The sequence below is a fragment of the Myotis brandtii genome, unplaced genomic scaffold (assembly GCF_000412655.1).
Source record: "Myotis brandtii unplaced genomic scaffold, ASM41265v1 scaffold540, whole genome shotgun sequence".
Classification (NCBI taxonomy): Eukaryota; Metazoa; Chordata; class Mammalia; order Chiroptera; family Vespertilionidae; genus Myotis; species Myotis brandtii.
In genome coordinates, this window is record NW_005369990.1 from 1,541,290 (window position 1) to 1,561,655 (window position 20,366).

The 20,366-nt window shown below is 34.7% G+C and overlaps 1 protein-coding gene across 4 annotated transcripts in view; it reads left to right on the forward strand.

Moving 5' to 3' along the window:
* DOCK7 (dedicator of cytokinesis 7) overlaps positions 1-20,366 on the forward strand; it is a 164,254-nt gene that overhangs the window by 87,903 nt on the left and 55,985 nt on the right. For 3 of the 4 annotated variants that reach the window (XM_014549256.1, XM_014549258.1, XM_014549259.1), the window contains 9 exons: positions 1,180-1,344; positions 4,579-4,748; positions 9,310-9,402; positions 10,580-10,669; positions 11,619-11,714; positions 13,557-13,697; positions 13,790-13,903; positions 15,587-15,757; positions 19,819-19,958. In XM_014549256.1, the coding sequence (XP_014404742.1) occupies positions 1,180-1,344; positions 4,579-4,748; positions 9,310-9,402; positions 10,580-10,669; positions 11,619-11,714; positions 13,557-13,697; positions 13,790-13,903; positions 15,587-15,757; positions 19,819-19,958 (1,180 nt within the window). The remainder of the gene's footprint in view (positions 1-1,179; positions 1,345-4,578; positions 4,749-9,309; positions 9,403-10,579; positions 10,670-11,618; positions 11,715-13,556; positions 13,698-13,789; positions 13,904-15,586; positions 15,758-19,818; positions 19,959-20,366) is intronic. The other variant, XM_014549257.1, reaches the window with a different exon arrangement.

Genomic DNA, 20,366 nt, shown 5'->3' on the forward strand with positions numbered 1-20,366 from the left:
GATGATTAGTGACTTTGAGCATGTTTTCATATGTCTCTTGGCTTTCTGAATGTCCTCTTTTGAAAAGTGTCTATTTAGGTCCTTTGCCCATTTTTTGATTGGATTGTTTACCTTCCTTTTGTTAAGTTGTATGAGTTCCCTATAAATGTTGGAGATTAAACCCTTATCGGTGATAACATTGGCAAGTATGTTCTCCCATGCAGTGGGCTTTCTTGTTTTGTTGATGGTTTCTTTTGCCATGCAGAAGCTTTTTATTTTGATGTAGTCCCATTTGTTTACTTTCTTTTTAGTTTCCAATGCCCTAGGAGCTGTATCGGTGAAGAAATTGCTTCGGCATATGTCTGAGATTTTGTTGCCTTTGGATTCCTCTAGTATTTTTATGGTTTCCCGTCTTACATTTAAGTCCTTTATCCATTTTGAGTTTATTTTTGTGTATGGTGTAAGTTGGTGGTCTAGTTTCATTTTTTTGCATGTATATGTCCAATTTTCCCAACACCATTTATTGAAGAGTCTTTTCTTACTATCTTAAGTTGATATTTTTAATAATCTACTTTCATTGTTAATATTTTTATTTTTTTAAAACAAAAGTCACATGCTCATTGTGTGCTATATAGGTTAGTGTGGTGAAGGCTTGGGAGGGGCAGGTGCAAAGTGGAGGGGGTCAGTGGGGAAAAAAAACCAAAGGGACATCTGTAATACTTTCAGCAATAAAGATAAATTAAAAATAAAAATAATGAAATAATAAAATAAATGAGTAAAATGAGAATTTACTTCTCCAAGATAGATTTTTTTCCTATGTGCTTTGTATTGTTTACAAAATTTAGGTATCTGTGGGATGATCTTTTGTTTTTGACTAAACAAACCCATACAATATTCATGTTAAATTAGTAAAATTAGTTTTTTTTCATTTTGTTTAGAAAAGTAATTTTGATTTATCTAATACAAGGTAATCTTTAACATCAACATCAAATTGTTTAATCACTGTGTTGTGTACCTAAAACTAATATGTTATTGTATGTCAACTGTAATTGAAAAATAAATTTTAAAAATCAATATCTTTATACAATTATTATGTATAATCACTATATTTAATGCATGTAGAGAGGACAAAACCTTGGTCTTTTTGGAAGTTATAGTCTAAAAAAGTTAATGCAAAAATATTTTCCTCCTTCTTAAAAGTTAATCTAGGTCAAGCATCTTTTGAAGCGATGTCATCAATTATAAATCGGCTTCACAAAAATCTGGAAGGAAATCATGACCAGCATGGCAGGAACAGTCTTCTTGCATCATATATCTATTATGTTTTTCGCTTACCAAATACTTCCCCTAATTCACCATCACCAGGTATTTTATTCTTTTTACTATGAACAGCAAACATTTATTGAATGCCTACTAAGTGGCATGGACTATATTAAGTGCTGGAGGTAAAATAAATGTTACATTTTAAAGCACCATTATTTACACAGCTTCCTTTAATTAGATCTTGGTTGAATTAATTCTTGGAAATGAACCCTGCAAATAACTTCTTGTCTCTGGAAGCATTTTATTTCCTGTTAAGATTAAGAGAATGTTGTATTTGTCATTGGAGTCCTATTGGACTTTAAAGAAGAAATAACCCTGATAACCATTTGAAACCTATGTAATATAAGAGATTATTTTCTAGAAAAGTTCTGATTTCTCCATTATTAATAAAACTAGAGGCCTGGTGCATGAAATTCGTGCACTGGGGAGTGGGGTATCCCTCAGCCCAGCCTGCACCCTCTCCAATCTGGGACTGCTGGCTCCCAACTGCTCGCCTGCTTGCCTGCCTGATTTCCCCTAACCGCTTCTGCCTGCCAGCCCGATTACCCCCTAACCACTCCCCTACCAGCCCAATTGACGCTTAACTGCTCCCCTGCCAGCCTGATCTCCCCCAACTGCCCTCCCCTGCCGGCCCGGTCGCCTCCAAGTGCCCTCCCCTGCCAGCCTGTGGCTGTGGGCACCGCCATCTTTGAGGGCGGGGCAGTCAATTAGCATATTCCCTCTTTATTAGATAGGATAATATATTTTCAGAATACTAGAGCCCAAAGTAGCTATTTGTTTTTTATGGTAGTGGTGTTGGAGGTGGTGGATGTATCTTAGTTTGAATAACTCATTAGATGTTCAGTTAGTTAATGAATATATCATGCATATCTTTCAACTTGCTCATATATTTGTCTGTGTGAATCATCATTCATCACTAGTGATAATGGTAAGTGCCCTTTCTAACAATTGACAAGGTTAACATTAATAATGGTGAAAATTAATTATGGCATTCATTATGAAAACTAAGCATAACAGTATATGAGTTTTAGCTCATTGTTTTTCTTAATTGCAAAAATAATAGTAATTAACTCATATATATGTTTCATAATTTCTTCTCTTGGTTTTTAAAATTATAGTATTTGAGGCTCTAAATGTGGAGGTGATTGTGGACTACATATAATACTCCTCCATTTACTCTCTCATTCAGTACACTGTTAGCACATTGTATGCGGGAAACGTATTTATACGTTTTACGTTGACTGTAAGTAGTAGAGCCACCTGTTAGTGCGCGATAAAAACTACCTGCAAACAGTGTGTTAGAATACCACAGATTATGCAAAACTTTTTATATGCTGATGTGAAAGACTTATAATTAGTTGATAGGTATTTGTCATTTGCAAATATGACATTCAGAAAGATTTCTTTAAATAAGAAAAATGGAGATAAATTATGGATACAATCACTGGGTATATTTATGTTCATAGAACATGGTTGAATAATGGTGTCAGGCTTGATTTTAGATGAAAAGGTTTCCATTGCTTTTTTTTTTATATAAGGTGGGCTTTTAGAAAAGCTTTCTTTAGATTTTTTTACATGTATATGGCACAAAGGTGCCATTTTGTTATAGTTCAGATTTTCACTGATGAAAATAGAGAAGTAAAGCATAATCTCTTTCAAGAGATGTTGACAGTAAATTGACTGTCCCTCTATTGACTGTATCAAGGGGCAAAGCAAGGAGGGATAGAGGAAAAAGAAGAGACACAAGCTGAAGCATTTTGGGTGTTAGATATACTTATATTGTGTGTACTAGGTGTACAGGTTACTAATGCGGATTTTGTAATCAAAGAAAACATGATAATTTCAAGAGAAACATCAAAAGTGCTTTATTCAAAGTAATGTCCATTGCTAGCTACATATTTCCCCCATCTTTCGGGTAATTTGTGGATACTGTCCCAATAGAACTTTTCTTGTTTTGAGGCAAACCATTCAGAGACCCAATTTTCCACTTCTTTGTACATTTTGAAGTGCTGCTCAGAAAGTGCGTGTGACATTGACCAAAACAAGTGGTAATCTGAAGGAGGGAGGTCTGGTGGGTTAATACTTCCCAGGCAAGATCTTTTAATGTGTCTTTAACTGGTTTTGAAGTGTGTGATGCTGCATCATCATGAAGCAAAATTACTTAGCCGTGTCTTCTGGCCCATTCTGGTCGTTTCACATTCAAAGTGTGGTTCAAATTGATTAATTGTTGTCGGTAGTGATCAGTATTAATGGTTTCACCTGGTTTTAGAAGCTCATAATACACCACACCTTCCCAATCCCACCAAACACAGAGCATTGTCTTCTTTCCGAAGCGATTTGGCCTTGCAGTCCAGTCACAATTCGATGGAAAAAAGACTTTCTTTCTTGCCATTGAAGCAACATTTTACTGATGACTTTGGTTTTCCATTTGTCTTTCATTCAGTTGATGTGGCACCCATTTTCCTTCCTTTAAAATCTTTTCCATTGCTTGTAAATGATAGAAAATTGTTTGCCAAGCAACGTTTAATCTTTCTGCAAGTTGTTTTTGAGTTTGACACGTATCTTCATCCAATAATGCTTGTAATTGTTGGTCTTCAAACTTTTTTGGTTGACCTGGACGTTCTTTGTCTTTCACATTGAAATCATCACTTTTAAAGCATTCAAACCAGCGTTCACAAGTATCTTGAGATAGAGCATGTTCACCATAAGCTTCCTGAAGTATACGATAACGTTTTCTTCAAAATAATGAATTAAAACTTCCTACAAATGCTCTTTTTTTGGCACAAAATTTGACATTTTTAAGCGTAAAAATATTTATGATGTTAACACCTTCAGAAAATTTGACATATGAAGTTTTGAAGCTTGCTGTCAATACAACAAAATAGCATACATATCAAATCGCATATATATATCAACATATGTGTAACTCCATCTAGTGAAAAAAATCCGCATTATTAACCGGTACACCTAGTATCTAGGTAATGTATGTGACTGTTTTCTATTGTACATGTACTCTATAATCATAGAAACATTGAAGAGAATTGTTTTTATAATTCATACGATATTGCCAACTGCTGTGAAATAAGAATATCTTTGTGTATTTATTATTAAGTCTTTAGTCTTTTTCTTTCTTATTTATAGTATTTTTCATTCAGAAAGAAACAAAAGCAATTCATGGTCTTAGTGAAATTCTGTAAAGTGACAGAGATTAAGTTCATGTCCTTTCTTGACTAATTTCCTTTGTATAATTATGTGCTGTTTTATATTCAACTCTAGGTCCTGGGGGTTTAGGAGGATCAGTGCATTATGCCACAATGGCTAGATCTGCTGTGAGACCTGCAAGCCTGAATTTAAATCGTTCTCGGAGCCTTAGTAATAGTAACCCAGATATACCTGGGACTCCCACGTCACCAGATGATGAAGTACGGTCAATCATCGGCAGTAAGGTAAACTGAAGATAACCATCTATAAATTGGATTTTCAGTTCATGAACAAATGAGAAATGTCCAAATGTTTTAATTTATTTTGAATTTTTAAGTGTATTTGAGTTAATAAGGAAGAAATTGTACATTTCCATTTTGTCAGTAAACACTAAATGTTTCATGTTTCTATTAAATATGCTTGCTATTGCAAACTGGTTTGTGTATTCTGCTTAAAAAAAAAAATCTGCCAAATTCTAAAATTTATCCAGGATGACTAGTTATATATTACTCACTTTTATCTGTCTTTCATCATGTGAAAAATGATTTTCATATAGAATCAAAACAGATCTATGTGACTGCTGGGTAGTAGGGCTATATCATCAGTGATACAAAATGTAAGTCCTTCTCCAAAGAAAAATCTAGATTGGTAGTTGAGCTACATTTCTTATGAAAAACTCTATGTAAGATGCACCAGGATTAGAATTGTATGATTTATTTAATGATGGTTAATGATTACATCAGATAATAAGGGAGATGCCAGCTAATCTAAGATCTAGGTATATTTTATTTATTTATAATCTTTATTACCCAAAAAAAATACTTAAGGAACAAATAGTTAATTCCCTTTTTATATTTAAAGTACAAAAATATTTCAGAGTTTAAGCAAGCTGGACAAAAGAACAGTAAGGCCAAGAAATCACGTCATGTTGTGTTTTGACCAAACCATTGCAAATGTAAATACATTTTCTATTGGAAAAGAGGAAGATATTATGGTTATGGAATCATAGCCAACTTTTCTTTGGCATTTCAGTTTGGTAATAATGATATGAGGAAGAATTACTAAACATGTTCTAGGGTTTGTATTTAACAGTCTGAACTACAATAGAATATATATTTTTAAGATTTGGGTTTGTTTGTTAGGTGAAATACTTGAACATTGATAAAAAAATCAGAATTACTTATATCTATTCATATAGTTACAGAAATGTTACATTTTCAGAAGCATTGTTCATTGTAAAATAACTTTTTAAAAAATATATTTTTATTGATATCAGAGAGGAAGGGAGCAGGAGAGAGAGAGAGAAATATCAATGATAAGTGAGAATCATTGATTGGCTGCCCCCTGCATGCCCCTTACTAGGTATCCAGCCTGCAACCTGGGCATGTGCTGTTGACCAGAATCAAACCTGGGACCCGTGAATCCACAGGCCAACGCTCTATCCATTCAGCCAAACCGGCTAGGGCATAAAATAACTTTTAAACAATTTTTAAGTAATTTCTCACAGATCAGAAATACATTTTGTAGCCTTACCTCACATACATTTCCATGTTTAGGAAAAATACTCAAGTTCTTTATCCTTGTCTTTATTTTTTATTATATCTCATTGTAATAGAGAGAGTACTTAGCATTATTTACATATTTATAAAATACAATTCTTTAGTAGAATGAATCTGATTTGTGAATTATAAGAAATTCTATTAACTATAGAAACCATTTTTCTTTAAGGCTATACTTTTAAAATGTCTCAGTTTCTGTAAGATTTGCATTATGCCTCATTTAGCATGATTCTAGAGTTTTCTTTTATATGATGTATTTGATAACTTACAACATCCAAGATTTAGAACAAGATTTACATATATTGGAATGATTAGTTGCCTTTGTTCAAGTAGTTTATAAAATGGGACATAATGACATAAACTTACTTTTGATGATATTAAAATGATAAACATCAACTTTTGAGCAAGCCATCATAAAATGAGAATTTTTTTATGACAACACAGCCTTGTATGAATTTTTATTTAAATGCTTTCTATGTTTTCTCTTTGTTGCAAAATTTTTGCTAGCTACCTTTATTTTGGAGTATCCTTTAGTCATAATCCCTTATAATAGCATATAATTTTATTTTATTGAAAAATTGTGCCGAAACCGGTTTGGCTCAGTGGCTAGAGCGTCGGCCTGCGGACTGAAAGGTCCCAGGTTCGATTCCGGTCAAGGGCATGTTCCTTGGTTGCGGGCACATCCCCAGTAGGAGATGTGAAGGAGGCAGCTGATCGATGTTTCTCTCTCATCGATGTTTCTAACTCTCTATCTCTTTCCCTTCCTCTCTGTAAAAAATCAATAAAATATATTAAAAAAGAAAAATTGTAAGGAAGCTTGAAGTTTATTTGTAGCTGCTTTTCATTTAGTCTGATTTTATTGGCCTAGACCAGTGGTCGGCAAACTGCGGCTCGGCAAACCGTGGCTCGCGAGCCACATGCGGCTCTTTGGCGCCTTGAGTGTGGCTCTTCCACAAAATACCGGCTCTTCCACAAAATACCAACTTCTGCGCATGGGCCATGAAGTTTCAGTTGCACTGTACGTGCGTGCCCGCACGTGGTATTTTGTGGAAGAGCCACACTCAAGTGGCCAAAGAGCCACATGTGGCTCGCGAGCCGCGGTTTGCCGACCACGGGCCTAGACATTTAAGTAACTCTTCTTTAATGATTTTGTCTTTCACTTTGCCTCAGCCATGGTCATAACCTAGATGTTCTCATTACCAATAACTTTAATCCTCATAATCTCAATTTCATGCATTTTGTTCTTTAACCATTAGATGCTAGTTCTCTCTTTAGTATCTCAATTCTAACAATTTCTTTATTTCTCTACAATGTCCAATTACTTGATTCAGTGACCTTTATACTGTGTCTTACCCCCCTAATGTTATTTCTTCCAATTTAGCCAGCTAAAATATCATAATCATTATAATTATACCCATTATAATCAAACCTCAATTCTCTTATCCTTCTCCACTTCATTTTACTTGCTTAACCAAACCATAAACCATAGTTCAACCCAGTTGACTGCCTTTGCCATGTCACCACCTGTGCCACTGAACAAGACTTGAGAAATACCATGATGACTGGTCTCATTTGAAATTAAAGACCATAAACCTCAGAGAGCCCTAATGTTATCAAGCAGTTATATATATTTCTGTGTTTCATTTACCTTCCCATTCTCCCAGAAAAGGTATCATGCCATTTTTTTATTACTTTAAGCCTCATAAAACCTCCTCACCAATCCTCCTTCTGACTTTATCTTCTACTTCATTGAGAAAATTGAAGCCATCAGAAGAAAACTTTGGAAAACTTTTATCATTGCATCTACTTGCTGATTACCATCTATTACTACCGAATACTTAATACAGTGCTATAGATGAACTATTCATTTCCCTAGGTGATACTGTCTATACAGAATTGCTTAATATTGTGACTACTCTTTCTTTTCTTTTACCTATTCTTCCTTTGATGTTTTCTGGTTTGTGTCCATACTGATATTTGTAGTCAGTTTCTTTTGGTTTGTCTTTATAAATCTTACTCCAACAGTCCTCTAAAAATTTGTTATAATTTGTTCCAGTTCTATTAGCAGATTCCCAGGCCCATATTGCTGGATCAGGATTTTTGGGAGTAGGGCCCAGAATCTGAATTTTATAAACCTTCCCAATTAATTTTAATGATCAGTCAGGTTTTTTTAAAAATATATTTATTTTTATTGATTTGAGAGAGGAAGGGAGAGGGGGAGAGAGAGAGAAACATCAATGACAAGAGAGAATCATTGATTGGCTGCCTCCAGCACACTCCACACTGGGGATGGAGCCCCCAACCCAGGCACGTGCCCTGACCTGGAATCAAACTGTGACCGCCTGGTGACCTCCTGATTCGTAGGTCGATGCTCAACCACTGAGCTGCCGGCCGACTGGGCTGATCAGTCAGGTTTAAGAAATTGAACTAAAGCCCCAGTTTCCTTCACCTATGATCATAATGACCTCTTTTAGAGACAGATAGACATAATTCACTTCTGGTCATACACATTAGTAGCATATTAAATTAACTTTAAATTAGTGATAGTAATGATGAAGATATAATTACTATAAATAGCTCCAGAATGTTTTTTCTTAATATGTATAGTAGCCCATTAGATTTAATTACAATAAGCACAATAAAACTGAGCACAACCCCAAATTTACCATCATTTTTAGAAAGGAACAAATATTAGGCATTTTTTTTCTTAAATTTTTACTTAATTTCTCCTAACAGTCCCTGAAAGAAAATAAAAGGCAGGATCAAGTAGAATTATGGAGTATTACTGCACAAAAGTTTTCAGTGATGACATATGGAATGAAATTAAATTCTTTTAGAAAAGAATGAAATGTTTTTTTCCCCATTTTTTCCTTTGATTCCCTAGTTATATTCCGAGTAAATTAACTGTTGCTAACTCATTCCATCTTTAAAGAAAATTGAGAGGGGGGGAGGTGTGCTGTGGGAACTTTAGTTGTTGGTACTTCAAGGTATACCAACGCCTTTACAAAAAGAGAAATCACCTTTAAATGGTATAGTTCATGTTCTTGGTGATTCTTTAAAATGTATGTAATAAGATAACTTTGGTGAACTAATAATACTCTATAGGTGCCTAAAATTTTTGGTTGCTTTAACAGTACTAATTTAAAAAATGTTTGCATTGGAAATTCTGGATTTCTTTAAGAATAATTTATAGCATGCCACATGTAATATTTCTTTCCTTTCCAACTGCTTTCTATTATATGCTTAGGGTTTAGATCGCTCCAATTCCTGGGTTAACACTGGTGGTCCAAAAGCTGCCCCATGGGGATCCAACCCCAGTCCAAGTGCAGAATCAACACAGGTGGTGTTTATATTAGAGGTTTCTTTATTGGCTGCTGATGTTTCCCTTTAGAACATTACTTTTTAGTATATACTGTGATTTCAGTGGCTTGCTTTTTTAATTATTAAAAAGTGTGTATTTTTGTTTACTTAGCACATTCTCCAACTACTATGCATGAATACCACCAGTTGCACCAGTATTGTTCTGCTTTCCTATTTCCTGTCTCCTCCCTCCCTCCTTATACACTCTATCATTATATCAGTTCCTGTTGCTTATGCGATTGATGACTTTGATAACGGTTTCTACTTTAGGGGTAGCATATCTTCAGTAGGAATTTTAAAATATTTTATGTGGAAAAACCTGACAGTTTTCCATTTGCTTTTGGTTTAAAGTGTAGCTATTGTATCATTTCCATTTAGCATTTACTGTCTTGTTATTTTTTTCATAATCACTGACTAAAAATACTGGTAATAAAGCAGAAATTAAATGTGAACAGTATATGCTCCCCATCCTATAAGATTAAATACCAGAAGCAAAAAACTTTTTCAGTTTGTGCTGTGTTGCAAAGTATGAAATGTATTATAACTTAGTTGAATTAGGTTTTGATGACTTAAGTCTAATTGCTTGATAGCTAATACTGCATGATACCTTCAAATGTACTTCTCATCTGTTTATTGACTTTGTAGGAAAATGTTTTTGTTCTTGTAGAAACAATTTAATTACATTTTAATATTAGAATTGATTTGTATTTCATGTAGTATATGGCAAGCCTGAATACTATTTTTGATAATAGTGAAAAGTGAAAGAAATCATTCTAAACTTTTAATAATTTTTTATTGAATATAAAAGTTTTGGTGGGTTTTTTTTTGTCTGAGACCAGTTGAGAAGTATGTTTTTACATTTTCTTACTAGATATGTGCATGTGTATAGGTCACACAAATAAAAGTTTCATTCTTTGCAGCACTCTGAATTTATATAATTATTAAAATACTCATCTTCTAAAAATTTTAGAAGCATTTTGATTTTCCTAAGGCATTAAAACAACTTAAAATGGTAAAAATGAGATGAGCAATAAAATAGATGGTTGCTGAAACCACAATAAAACACTATTTAAAAAATTCTGTGTATTCCTTGAGCTGCAAAGTCATCCACAGCAGACTTTAATGTTATCTCCTCATCATTCATCTTCACTCCATAGGCTATGGATCGAAGTTGTAATCGTATGTCTTCGCACACAGAGACGTCAAGTTTCTTACAAACATTAACGGGACGCTTACCAACTAAAAAGGTAGATTCATATGAAGACAATCCATATAGGGGGAAAATAATTTCAGCAGTTAAATAGATATGAGATTTATTTACCTAATCAATATGAGATATTGCAGAATTTCCATTGCATTTTAAAACACATTTGAGCAAGCTCTGCTTGTCTGATGCCTTTTGGGGCCTGCCTTTCCAGTGTAGGCTATTTTACATTGTTTTAATGTGTATCTTTGGGACTGGCTGCTTTTGGACTTTAGTGCATTGAAATTTGATCATTCAATTTTAGTGCCAAAAAATGTACCAAATTAATTCTGTTTCTGTAACTGCTTCTGTTTTGTGTTTTGAATCTCCAGGAAATGGAAGATGAGTTAGAAAAATTATCACTCTTAGTAAGATATGTTGATTTGCTTCCCTTATGCACAGTTTTGTTAGTCCTTTTTCTTATTAATATACACTACTTTGCAAATGCTTTGTATGCATATCCATTGCAAGGCAGGCATTTCTGCCATTTTTATAAAACGACTTTCAATACCTGAAAACTTGAAAATTAATGTGTTATGTCAAAGTTTAAAATTTTAAAGGTATTTTCTAAATTGTACCAGCAAAGTTCACGAATGTATTTGCATATGTTGAAATATGTATGTAAGGCACAAACAAGATTTTATTTGTAACTTTGAGTTTTTGGTCTAATTTCTGTTTGCAGGTACAATTTAGGAGGCTATTTCCCACCTGTTTTTTAAAAATTACATTTTGCAACAAGATAACATGTAATTTTTCCAGCTATTCAACATGCCACTATCTTACATGTATAAATAGCCGTTTCGTTAATGGGTGTCCTCACTGCATCATTTAATGGTTCACATGCCTTATTTTGCTTATTCTCATTATATCTTCATTTGCAGTTGCATTATTATTTGGTTTGTGTTATTAACAGACTTGACTTTGATAATAACTTTGGATTTACTTCTGGATAGCTTTTTCATGAGGAGCTGGCTTTGCAGTGGGTTGTTTGCAGTGGCAGCGTTCGGGAATCAGCTTTGCAACAGGCCTGGTTCTTTTTTGAGTTAATGGTGAGCAAAATAAACACTTTCTAAAAAAAATATTGTTTTCCTTAGTGAACACTTTTGTGTTAGCTCATCATACTAGAAATTTTTTTCTGTTGTCTTACAGTTTTACATGTTCTTCCAAGGCAAAATTACATATATTATATCCCTAAATAAACATTGTGAACACTCAGCACAATTTAGTTGGAATGATAAAGTTCATTTTATTTTTTTTAGGGATGGTTGCAGAAGCTAGCTACTTTTTTAAAGCACCTGTGATACATTCTTATTATGAATATGCTGCTGTATAATAGCAATATTTTAGATTTCATACCGAACATAGATAGATACTGCTTTTATGGTTAGAAAGCTCTTAGGGAAATGCTAGTTAAAGCCAATTAAAAAAACTTTTTTGCTTCATTCAATAAATGATATTAAAAACAAAGGAATCAGTAACTTAATATTTATGCACACACGTCATTGTTTATTGCTTTTGTGCATATGTGTGTTATCAGGTGTATACAATGTGGTAGCACTGTCTCCATGGGCTAAATATTACCAAGGCACAGAGAGATTAAGTAACTTTAAGTATACACTGCTTGTAGATAGCAGAACTGTGTTTCAAACACAGACATTCTGGCGCTAGGGGTCTTTCTCTTCAGCCTCTAGAAAGCTGAAATCATTGAAACTTTTTCTTCCGGAAAAGAAGTATGTAAAAATAAATAAGAAACAAAGGAAATTACAGCAAAAACAGAAAGGTAGAAAAGAAACAAAAGGAGCTTCTAGAGTACATCATAGGGTCATTCTCAGCATTGAATGTTACCTATATTGAGGATAGAAAGCCATTTCTTCTAGGGATTTACTAACCAAATAAGTGAAAAGGGACCATCCATAAATGATAGGTAACTCATTTTTTCCCTAGAAAATAAACACCAAATTTGTAATTCATGTACTTGTAATATAAGTTCAAAATTATAATTTGATTTATTTTTTGATAGTTGTAAATGTATGTTCAGATTTCTTAAATATAAACTAGTCAAAAGGTTTAGACTTGAATCTGCTATTTACTAAATGTAGAACTTCGCCTTCAATTTCCCTGAATATTTCTTACCATTATCACATGGGGATAAGAATCTATACCCAAAAACATTTTATCAACTTAAATCACTTTGTAATTTTTACCTAATATTTTATATAGGTAAAATATTTAGTCATTCATATTTAATGTACATCCACCATTTGATACTAGGTGCTAGATACCAGAGGCACTACAGTGAAGTCCAGGTTTCTAATCTCTCAAAGCTCACAGGGATAAGAAATGGCAAAATTATTGAGTCTTGGAAAGATTTAATTTAAAACAATTTCAAAGAGTGCTATTTTTTTTTTCTTTTGCACACACACACTTTTTTTCCTATTCACAGCCAGGGTAATTTTATGAAGATGATCCTGTGATTGGATTGCATTTTTTTTTATATTTCTTTGGAATATACAAAATATTATAGTGAACTTTTCAAAATATTTGAGGAGCTACAAGTCTTTCAGCTATGTAATAAATCACATGGTATATTGAAAAAAATAGCCCTACTCTGCAGCGGTTCTCAACCTGTGGGTCGCGACCCCTTTGGCTGTCGAACGACCCTTTCACAGGGGTCACCTAAGACCATCCTGCATATCAGATATTTACATTACTATTCATAACAGTGACAACATTACAGTTATGAAGTAGCAACAAAAATAATTTTATGGTTGGGTCACAACATGAGGAACTGTATTTAAAGGGACAGAAGGTTGAGAACCACTGGTTTAGAGTCTCTAACTATTAATTGCATCTGTAAGAAATTGAACTAATGGCTTATATATTTTTTTCAGGTGAAGAGCATGGTGCACCATTTATACTTTAATGATAAACTAAATGCAGCAAGGAAATCTCGTTTTCCAGAGCGTTTTATGGATGACATTGCTGCTCTTGTCAGTACAATTGCTAGTGATATAGTTTCACGATTTCAGAAGGTAATGATGAGTTGTTGTTTTTTTAATCTTTTTCAAGCTCACATTAAACTCTCATACTTTTATCTGTTTTTGCTTTTTATTCTGTTTCTCAGGACGCAGAAATGGTTGAAAGACTCAACACAAGTCTTGCATTCTTTCTCAATGATCTGTTGTCTGTTATGGACAGAGGATTTGTCTTTAGCCTTATAAAGAACTTCTATAAACAGGTAATTCATAATTAGTAATAATTAGTAGTCAAATAACCTAAATACAGTATTTGCTCTTTGTACAGCCAGAGCTAAGAGACCTTCATATACATGCATATACTGATATTTTTTTAAATAGCATAGTTTTATTAGTAAGGCAAAAGTAAGTTATATTTGTTAATCAGGACACAAGACTGTGGCAAGCTGATATCAGTAAAACTGGCTTTTCCTTGGGTTACACTGGCCCATTCTGGAGCACACCACCAGGTCAGTAGTCTAACTGTAAAGCAGCCCCGAGATTCCATTCAAGAATAATGTTTATACTAAATGAAGAACTAACTGCACCTTTTGTGTCTTCAGTGATATTTAAAGTAGCTGCATTTTGCTATGTATTCCCCCTAACACAGCTTTGGACATTGTAGAGTTTAGAATGGCAAACATGTTTACCCAAGTCCCAAATTTCATTTATTTTGCTCTTACTAAACTAAAAGCATTCTGGAACTTTTCCACAAACAGCTGATTTTGTTTTTAAATTTTTATCAACTTATTAATGAAACCTGACTTTTGGGAAACATTAGTATTGGACCTGATAGGCAGTTTTGCTAGTAAGTTAGTAACTCATCCTAGAGTTCCCTTTTAAAGAAGCTTTAAAAATATATAGACCTCTGGGTCCCATCTCAGCATTCTTGAGGAGTTTGAGTCCTGATGGTGGGCATAGGGAGTGAGGGACGCAGTGCTTGTGAAGCACTTCCCAGCTGGTTCACAGATTAGATTTGGGGAACTACTGGTTAAGAATGCTACTTGGCAGTGAAATATTTAGACTTTTGAAGATCTCTTCTATTGGATGCCTTTACTGTATGTTTCTTTTATTAGAGAAGTTAAAACTATGTGTGGACACTGACCCACTTATAATTATTTGCTATAGTATGCATTATTTTTACTCTGTCCCCAAAATTTCATGTACTGTTGCTACTAAAACCTATTCCTGTCGTTATTCTTCAAGTATTAACCTCCTACATTTGCTGAACATTGAACTAGATCCTAGGGTTGCTAAAGTTATTAAGTCCATTCATATATGTCCTCAAGTAGTTTATGGTATAGCTGGGGAAATAGACATATATCATTATAAATATAGGTTAACACAAGGTACTATAAAAAGAATGGATACTTTCTTTTATGAAGTTAATTTGGTGGTGTACTTTTTCCTCATAAAGTATATCTTTGAAAAGCAGAATATTAATGCTGTATTGGAAATACAAGAATGTGGCTTTGCCCTAGCCAGTTTGGCTCAGTGGATAGAGTGTCGGCCTGCAAACTGAAGGGTCCCAGGTTCGATTCCGGTCAAGGGCACATGCCCGGGTTGCAGGCTCTGTTCCCATTCAGGGGCGTGCAGGAGGCAGCCAATCAATGATTCTCTCTCATTGACATTTCGATCTCTCTCTCCCTCTCTGAAATCAATAAAAATATATTTTTTTTAAAATGTGGCTTTTAGCCTAGTCAGTGGAATTCTACAATAAATCCGTAGTTCAAAATTTTGCATTTTAACAGTAATTCTAGAGAAAGCTGATACCATTACTTAAATCACAAAAACCAAAGCTGCCCACTGAGTACTGTTCTCTAATTCTTTAATCTGTCATTCTGGTGTTTGTATTAGAGAAATGATATACTCAATTGGTTTTCTCTTATTTATGCATTGCTTACAAGGTGTCTTCAAAGCTTTACTCATTACCAATTCCAAGTGTCCTGGTGTCCTTGAGGTTGGATTTTCTGCGAATCATCTGCAGCCATGAGCACTATGTTACATTAAACTTACCCTGTAGCCTGCTTACTCCACCTGCATCACCATCACCTTCTGTTTCTTCTGCAACATCTCAGGTATGCAAAGTGTAAGAAAGAAGTATCCTTAATGTCCACATTTGTGAAAAAGCATTTTAAACACTGGGGGAAAATTATAGGTAACGCTATTGAATAAAAGCTGTATAATAGGTTCTGTATTAAGTGCTTCATAAGTATTAATCATTTAATTCTCAGAGCAACTCTAGGAGGTATATTCTATTACTATCTCTATTTTACAGATGAAAAAACTGAAACACAGTAAGGGCAATAACTTACTCAAGGTCACACAGTTAAATGGCACAGCTATACTTTGAACCAAGTCACATGTTGACATTTTAAATTTATTTTTCAATTACAGTTGACATATAATATTATATTAGTTTCAGGCATACAACATAGTGATTAGATATTTATATACCTTATGAATCCATCACCCCTGTTAGTCTGGTACCCATCTGACACCGTACATAGTTAATTACAATATTATTATATTCCTTATGCTATACTTTGCATGTTGGGTTTATTTTAGACCCTAAGCTGTTAACCACTATATACTACTCCTCTTACAGATTGTGCATATGTGAGTGAATTCATCCACATAAACTCACTTATTTAGATGTTTTCATAAATTGGGTTTTTTTGAAGCAGACAGACTGAGTTTGGGGTATAAAATGTTTCTTAGGGATTAATACTAGTGAAAGGAATGGGGATGAAGCATAATTTACAGAGAAAGAAATCAAACTGTTACAGAATTATCTCCCAAAATTCAGGTTTGTGTACCCAATGCACTAGTAGGCCCAAACAGTGAGACACCAGTGCTCAGAGACAGAAAGATTTATTTGATTGGGAGGATGGGAGAGCAAGCTCTCTCAAATCCATCTCTCTCAAAAAGCAAAAGTAGACAGTTTTTATGTAAGTAGGGAATGGGGTTCGTTCCAGGAACTGAGAGAGAAGACCATGTTTATTTAGTCACAGATAACACTTTTTCGTATCAGACTTCTTGGAATCAGCAGCTGGTCGCAGCTACCCTGAAGATATTCTTTTCTTCTACAAAACAAACTCATAGATTCTTCTCGAGACCCTGAAGTTATCTCCTCCTGCTTGACAAAGAAACAGTACATCAGCACCACAAAATTATATAGTGAGGACAAGTGGTGCAGCATTGAAGGACCAAGATTCTGCAAAATATCTCATAATTGTGTGTCAGTGATATTATCTTTAAAAGGCAGAAAGTTGACATGATTCTCGCCACTAGGCTATCATAGGTTTGGGGTTGAACTAGCTATATTTTTCAATTATCTCAAGCTAAGTATACTTTTAGACATTTCTCCTGGAACTTCATGTACAGTCAGAATATGACTCACATACTTTCTTAATCTTTGAGTAGAAGCTACCTGACAACCAAAGGAATTAAAACATTTAGTTAAAGCTTATACCTATAGCCCTAGCCAGTTTGACTCAGTAGATAGAGTGTCGGCCTGCAGACTAAAGAATCGCGGGTTCAATTCCAGTCAAGAGCACATGTCTGGGTTGCATGCGCAATCCCCACTAGGTGAGTTTACAGGAGGCAGCCGAACAATGATTCTCTCTCATCATTTCTCTTCTTACATCGTTTCTCACTTTCTTTTCCTCTCTCTCCCACTCTCCCTAAAAATTAATGGAAAAATATCCTTGGGTGAGGATTAATAAAAAATAAAAAGCTTATACCTGTATCCTAATTTAGTTGTAGCTGCCAAAAATACTAGGGGTATTAAAATCACAAAGGCTCTGTTATAAAACTGCAGTGCAAGCCTGACAGAGCCCTACTACTTCTCTTGTATCCAGAAAACCCAAAGGAAACTAGATGGATGTTTATAGGCACTTGACTTCAACAGCTAGTAGTTTCTCTAAAGATGAAAAAGGGCTATCATAGCAATTATTATGTATCCTGTCATACAAATTGAGATTAAGGGATTTTGTGGTTTTAGTATCAAAGATGCCTAGATTTTTCCCTCCTAGTGAAACATCCTTTCTGCTGTATAATTCCTGAGGCAGACTGCTTCCTTAAGCTCTTAATGTCTTCTTAATTTTATTTTTGAGATATTTATTTCCTTAATGTAATTCTGTAGGCTAGATCAGTGTCAGACGAGGCAAACTGCTTCCTTAAGCTCTTAATGTCTGAAGTCAAAGTCGATTTTAACTCTTCTTAATTTTATTTTTGAGATATTTAATTCCTTAATGTAATTCTGTAGGCTAGATCAGTGTCAGATGCGTGATAAAAGAAAAAATTAAACTTCACTTTCAGAGAGCACCCACAACTTTTCACTTTACTTTTGCAAAACATCGTATTTCCACACACTCTTTTACCTGGCTAGGACACACTTCTTCCTGTAATGGATGAAGTTTTGCTTTCTTTGCCCAACTTCTTCCAAAGATGTAGCTACACAGATACAAATAAAGCACAGGTGCAGTTCTAAAATCTTTAATGAAGCACACTTGTTTACGCCTAACTCCCTGCTGAACATCACATTCAGCAAAGAAATTCACAGAATTTCTTTCATTATCTTGTTCCCCACCTTGTCATCTAACTACAGTGCATAATTTTCAGATTCTAATATATGACAGAGACATCACTTTTTCGGGGGTGGGGCAGAGGAATTTTATATAGTTATTAGGAAAATGATTTCTGCATGGAGAAATCTGAAATCTATTGTTCTTCTAAGAAACCTCACATAGATGATCTTGAATTATGGATTAGTGGATGAAGTTGAGGACCTTCTTGCTTTGGACTATATCTTACGGGTTGCTATTTTGCAGTATTAAAAACTTTTTAAAAACTCAGTAAGTGCACCATAAAATTATAGTGATTTTTTTAGAGATAGTATTTTGTCTAAGAAACAGTTTTACCCATATTTGAAATTTCCCTGGAAACCAATAGCCTTGACTATGAACATTTCCCGCACACTCAGCAAAGAGTACATAATACAGTTTGGGGCACACATAGATATACAGTTGTTCGTATGGGAAATAACACAATAATTAATAAATAATAATTCAAGAATAAACTGTTTCGCATATTCACAACTCTAAATCTACTTTTGCCCCACCCTGTATATTATTTGGACTTGGTTGCTTTTTTTTTTCCATTCAGAGTATCATATTAAAACATAATCTTACTCATATGTTGAATCTAATGAACAAAATAAACTGGTGAACAAAATAGATCTAGAAACATAAAAGCATGCAACAGACTGACAAATTTCAGAGGGAAGGTGGGATTGGGGGGTACGGGGAGTGATTAACCGGGGAACTTATATGCATATATGCATAGCCCATGAATATAGACAATAGAGTGGTGAAGGCCTGGGAAGGGAGGGTGCAGGGTGAACCAGAAAAAGGAATAAAGAAAAAAAAACAGATGGGAGGGGGGGACAACAAATGGAAACTTTTAGTTTGAGAAAATAGAAATTGAAAGTATAGTTCATCATGGGGGAGTGATTAACCGGGGAACTTATATGCATATAGGCATAGCCCATGAATATAGACAATAGAGTGGTGAAGGCCTGGGAACAATAAAGATAAAACAAACCAGAAAAAGGAATAAAGAAAAAAAAACAGATGGGAGGGGGGGACAACAAATGGAAACTTTTAGTTTGAGAAAATAGAAATTGAAAGTATAGTTCATCATAGTTTCCTATACCAAAAGTAAGAATAGTTACTTTCTCCAGTCTATGTATATAAAAGCCAAGCGACCAGAACGACCGGTAGCTATGACATGCACTGAGGCCCCAACCACCTGCAGCCCCTCCCCCCAGCCGGGCGGGATTACCCCAATTGGCCCCCATCGGGACAGGCTGGCCAGCCCCCATCCGTGCACAAACTCGTGCACCGGGCCTCTCGTCCAAAAATAAGACCCCACCCCGGACCCCACCTGTGCACAAATTCGTGCACCGGGCCTCTAGTGTTAATAATAATGATCTGTCATAAACCCTAGGCAATAAATTACTCTAGGCAAAGTTTATCTCATTTTCAGATAATGTTCACATTCTATTTATTGTAATGTGTGTGGGATTTTTTTGTTGCACAGCTATAATAGTTTGTTCTACCTCACTCCAAAACAGAGTTCTGGATTTTCCACCAATGTACAGGACCAGAAGATTGCAAATATGTTTGAATTGTCTGTGCCTTTCCGCCAACAGCATTATTTGGCAGGACTTGTATTAACAGAGCTGGCTGTCATTTTAGACCCCGAGGCTGAAGGGTGAGTAGACCAATTTTTGTCTTGTAGAATATCATCTTGATTTTGAATGATAGGACAGAAGTATCCCCCTTAAACTTCCTAAGAATCAAAAGATTAATCTTTCCCACTCTTCTACTTGAAAGGAATGCTTTTCTTTTTATTCCATCAGCTTGCTAAGTAACCAAGAGTAATTCCTTGAGTGGCAATAATATGTTCTATATTGATCACAGATTTGCTTTCTAGAAACTCTCATTATAGGAAGAAAGTTAAGACTGAAACAATACACTATGATTAAATGCTAATTTTGTAGTACATAGTTGTGTAGAAGTGTAACGTCTTTATTATAGCATTTGTAACATTGAATTATTACTTTGCTGTCTGTTCCTCTCTTACTAAAACAAGCTGTTTAAGAACAGAGACAATGTCTTA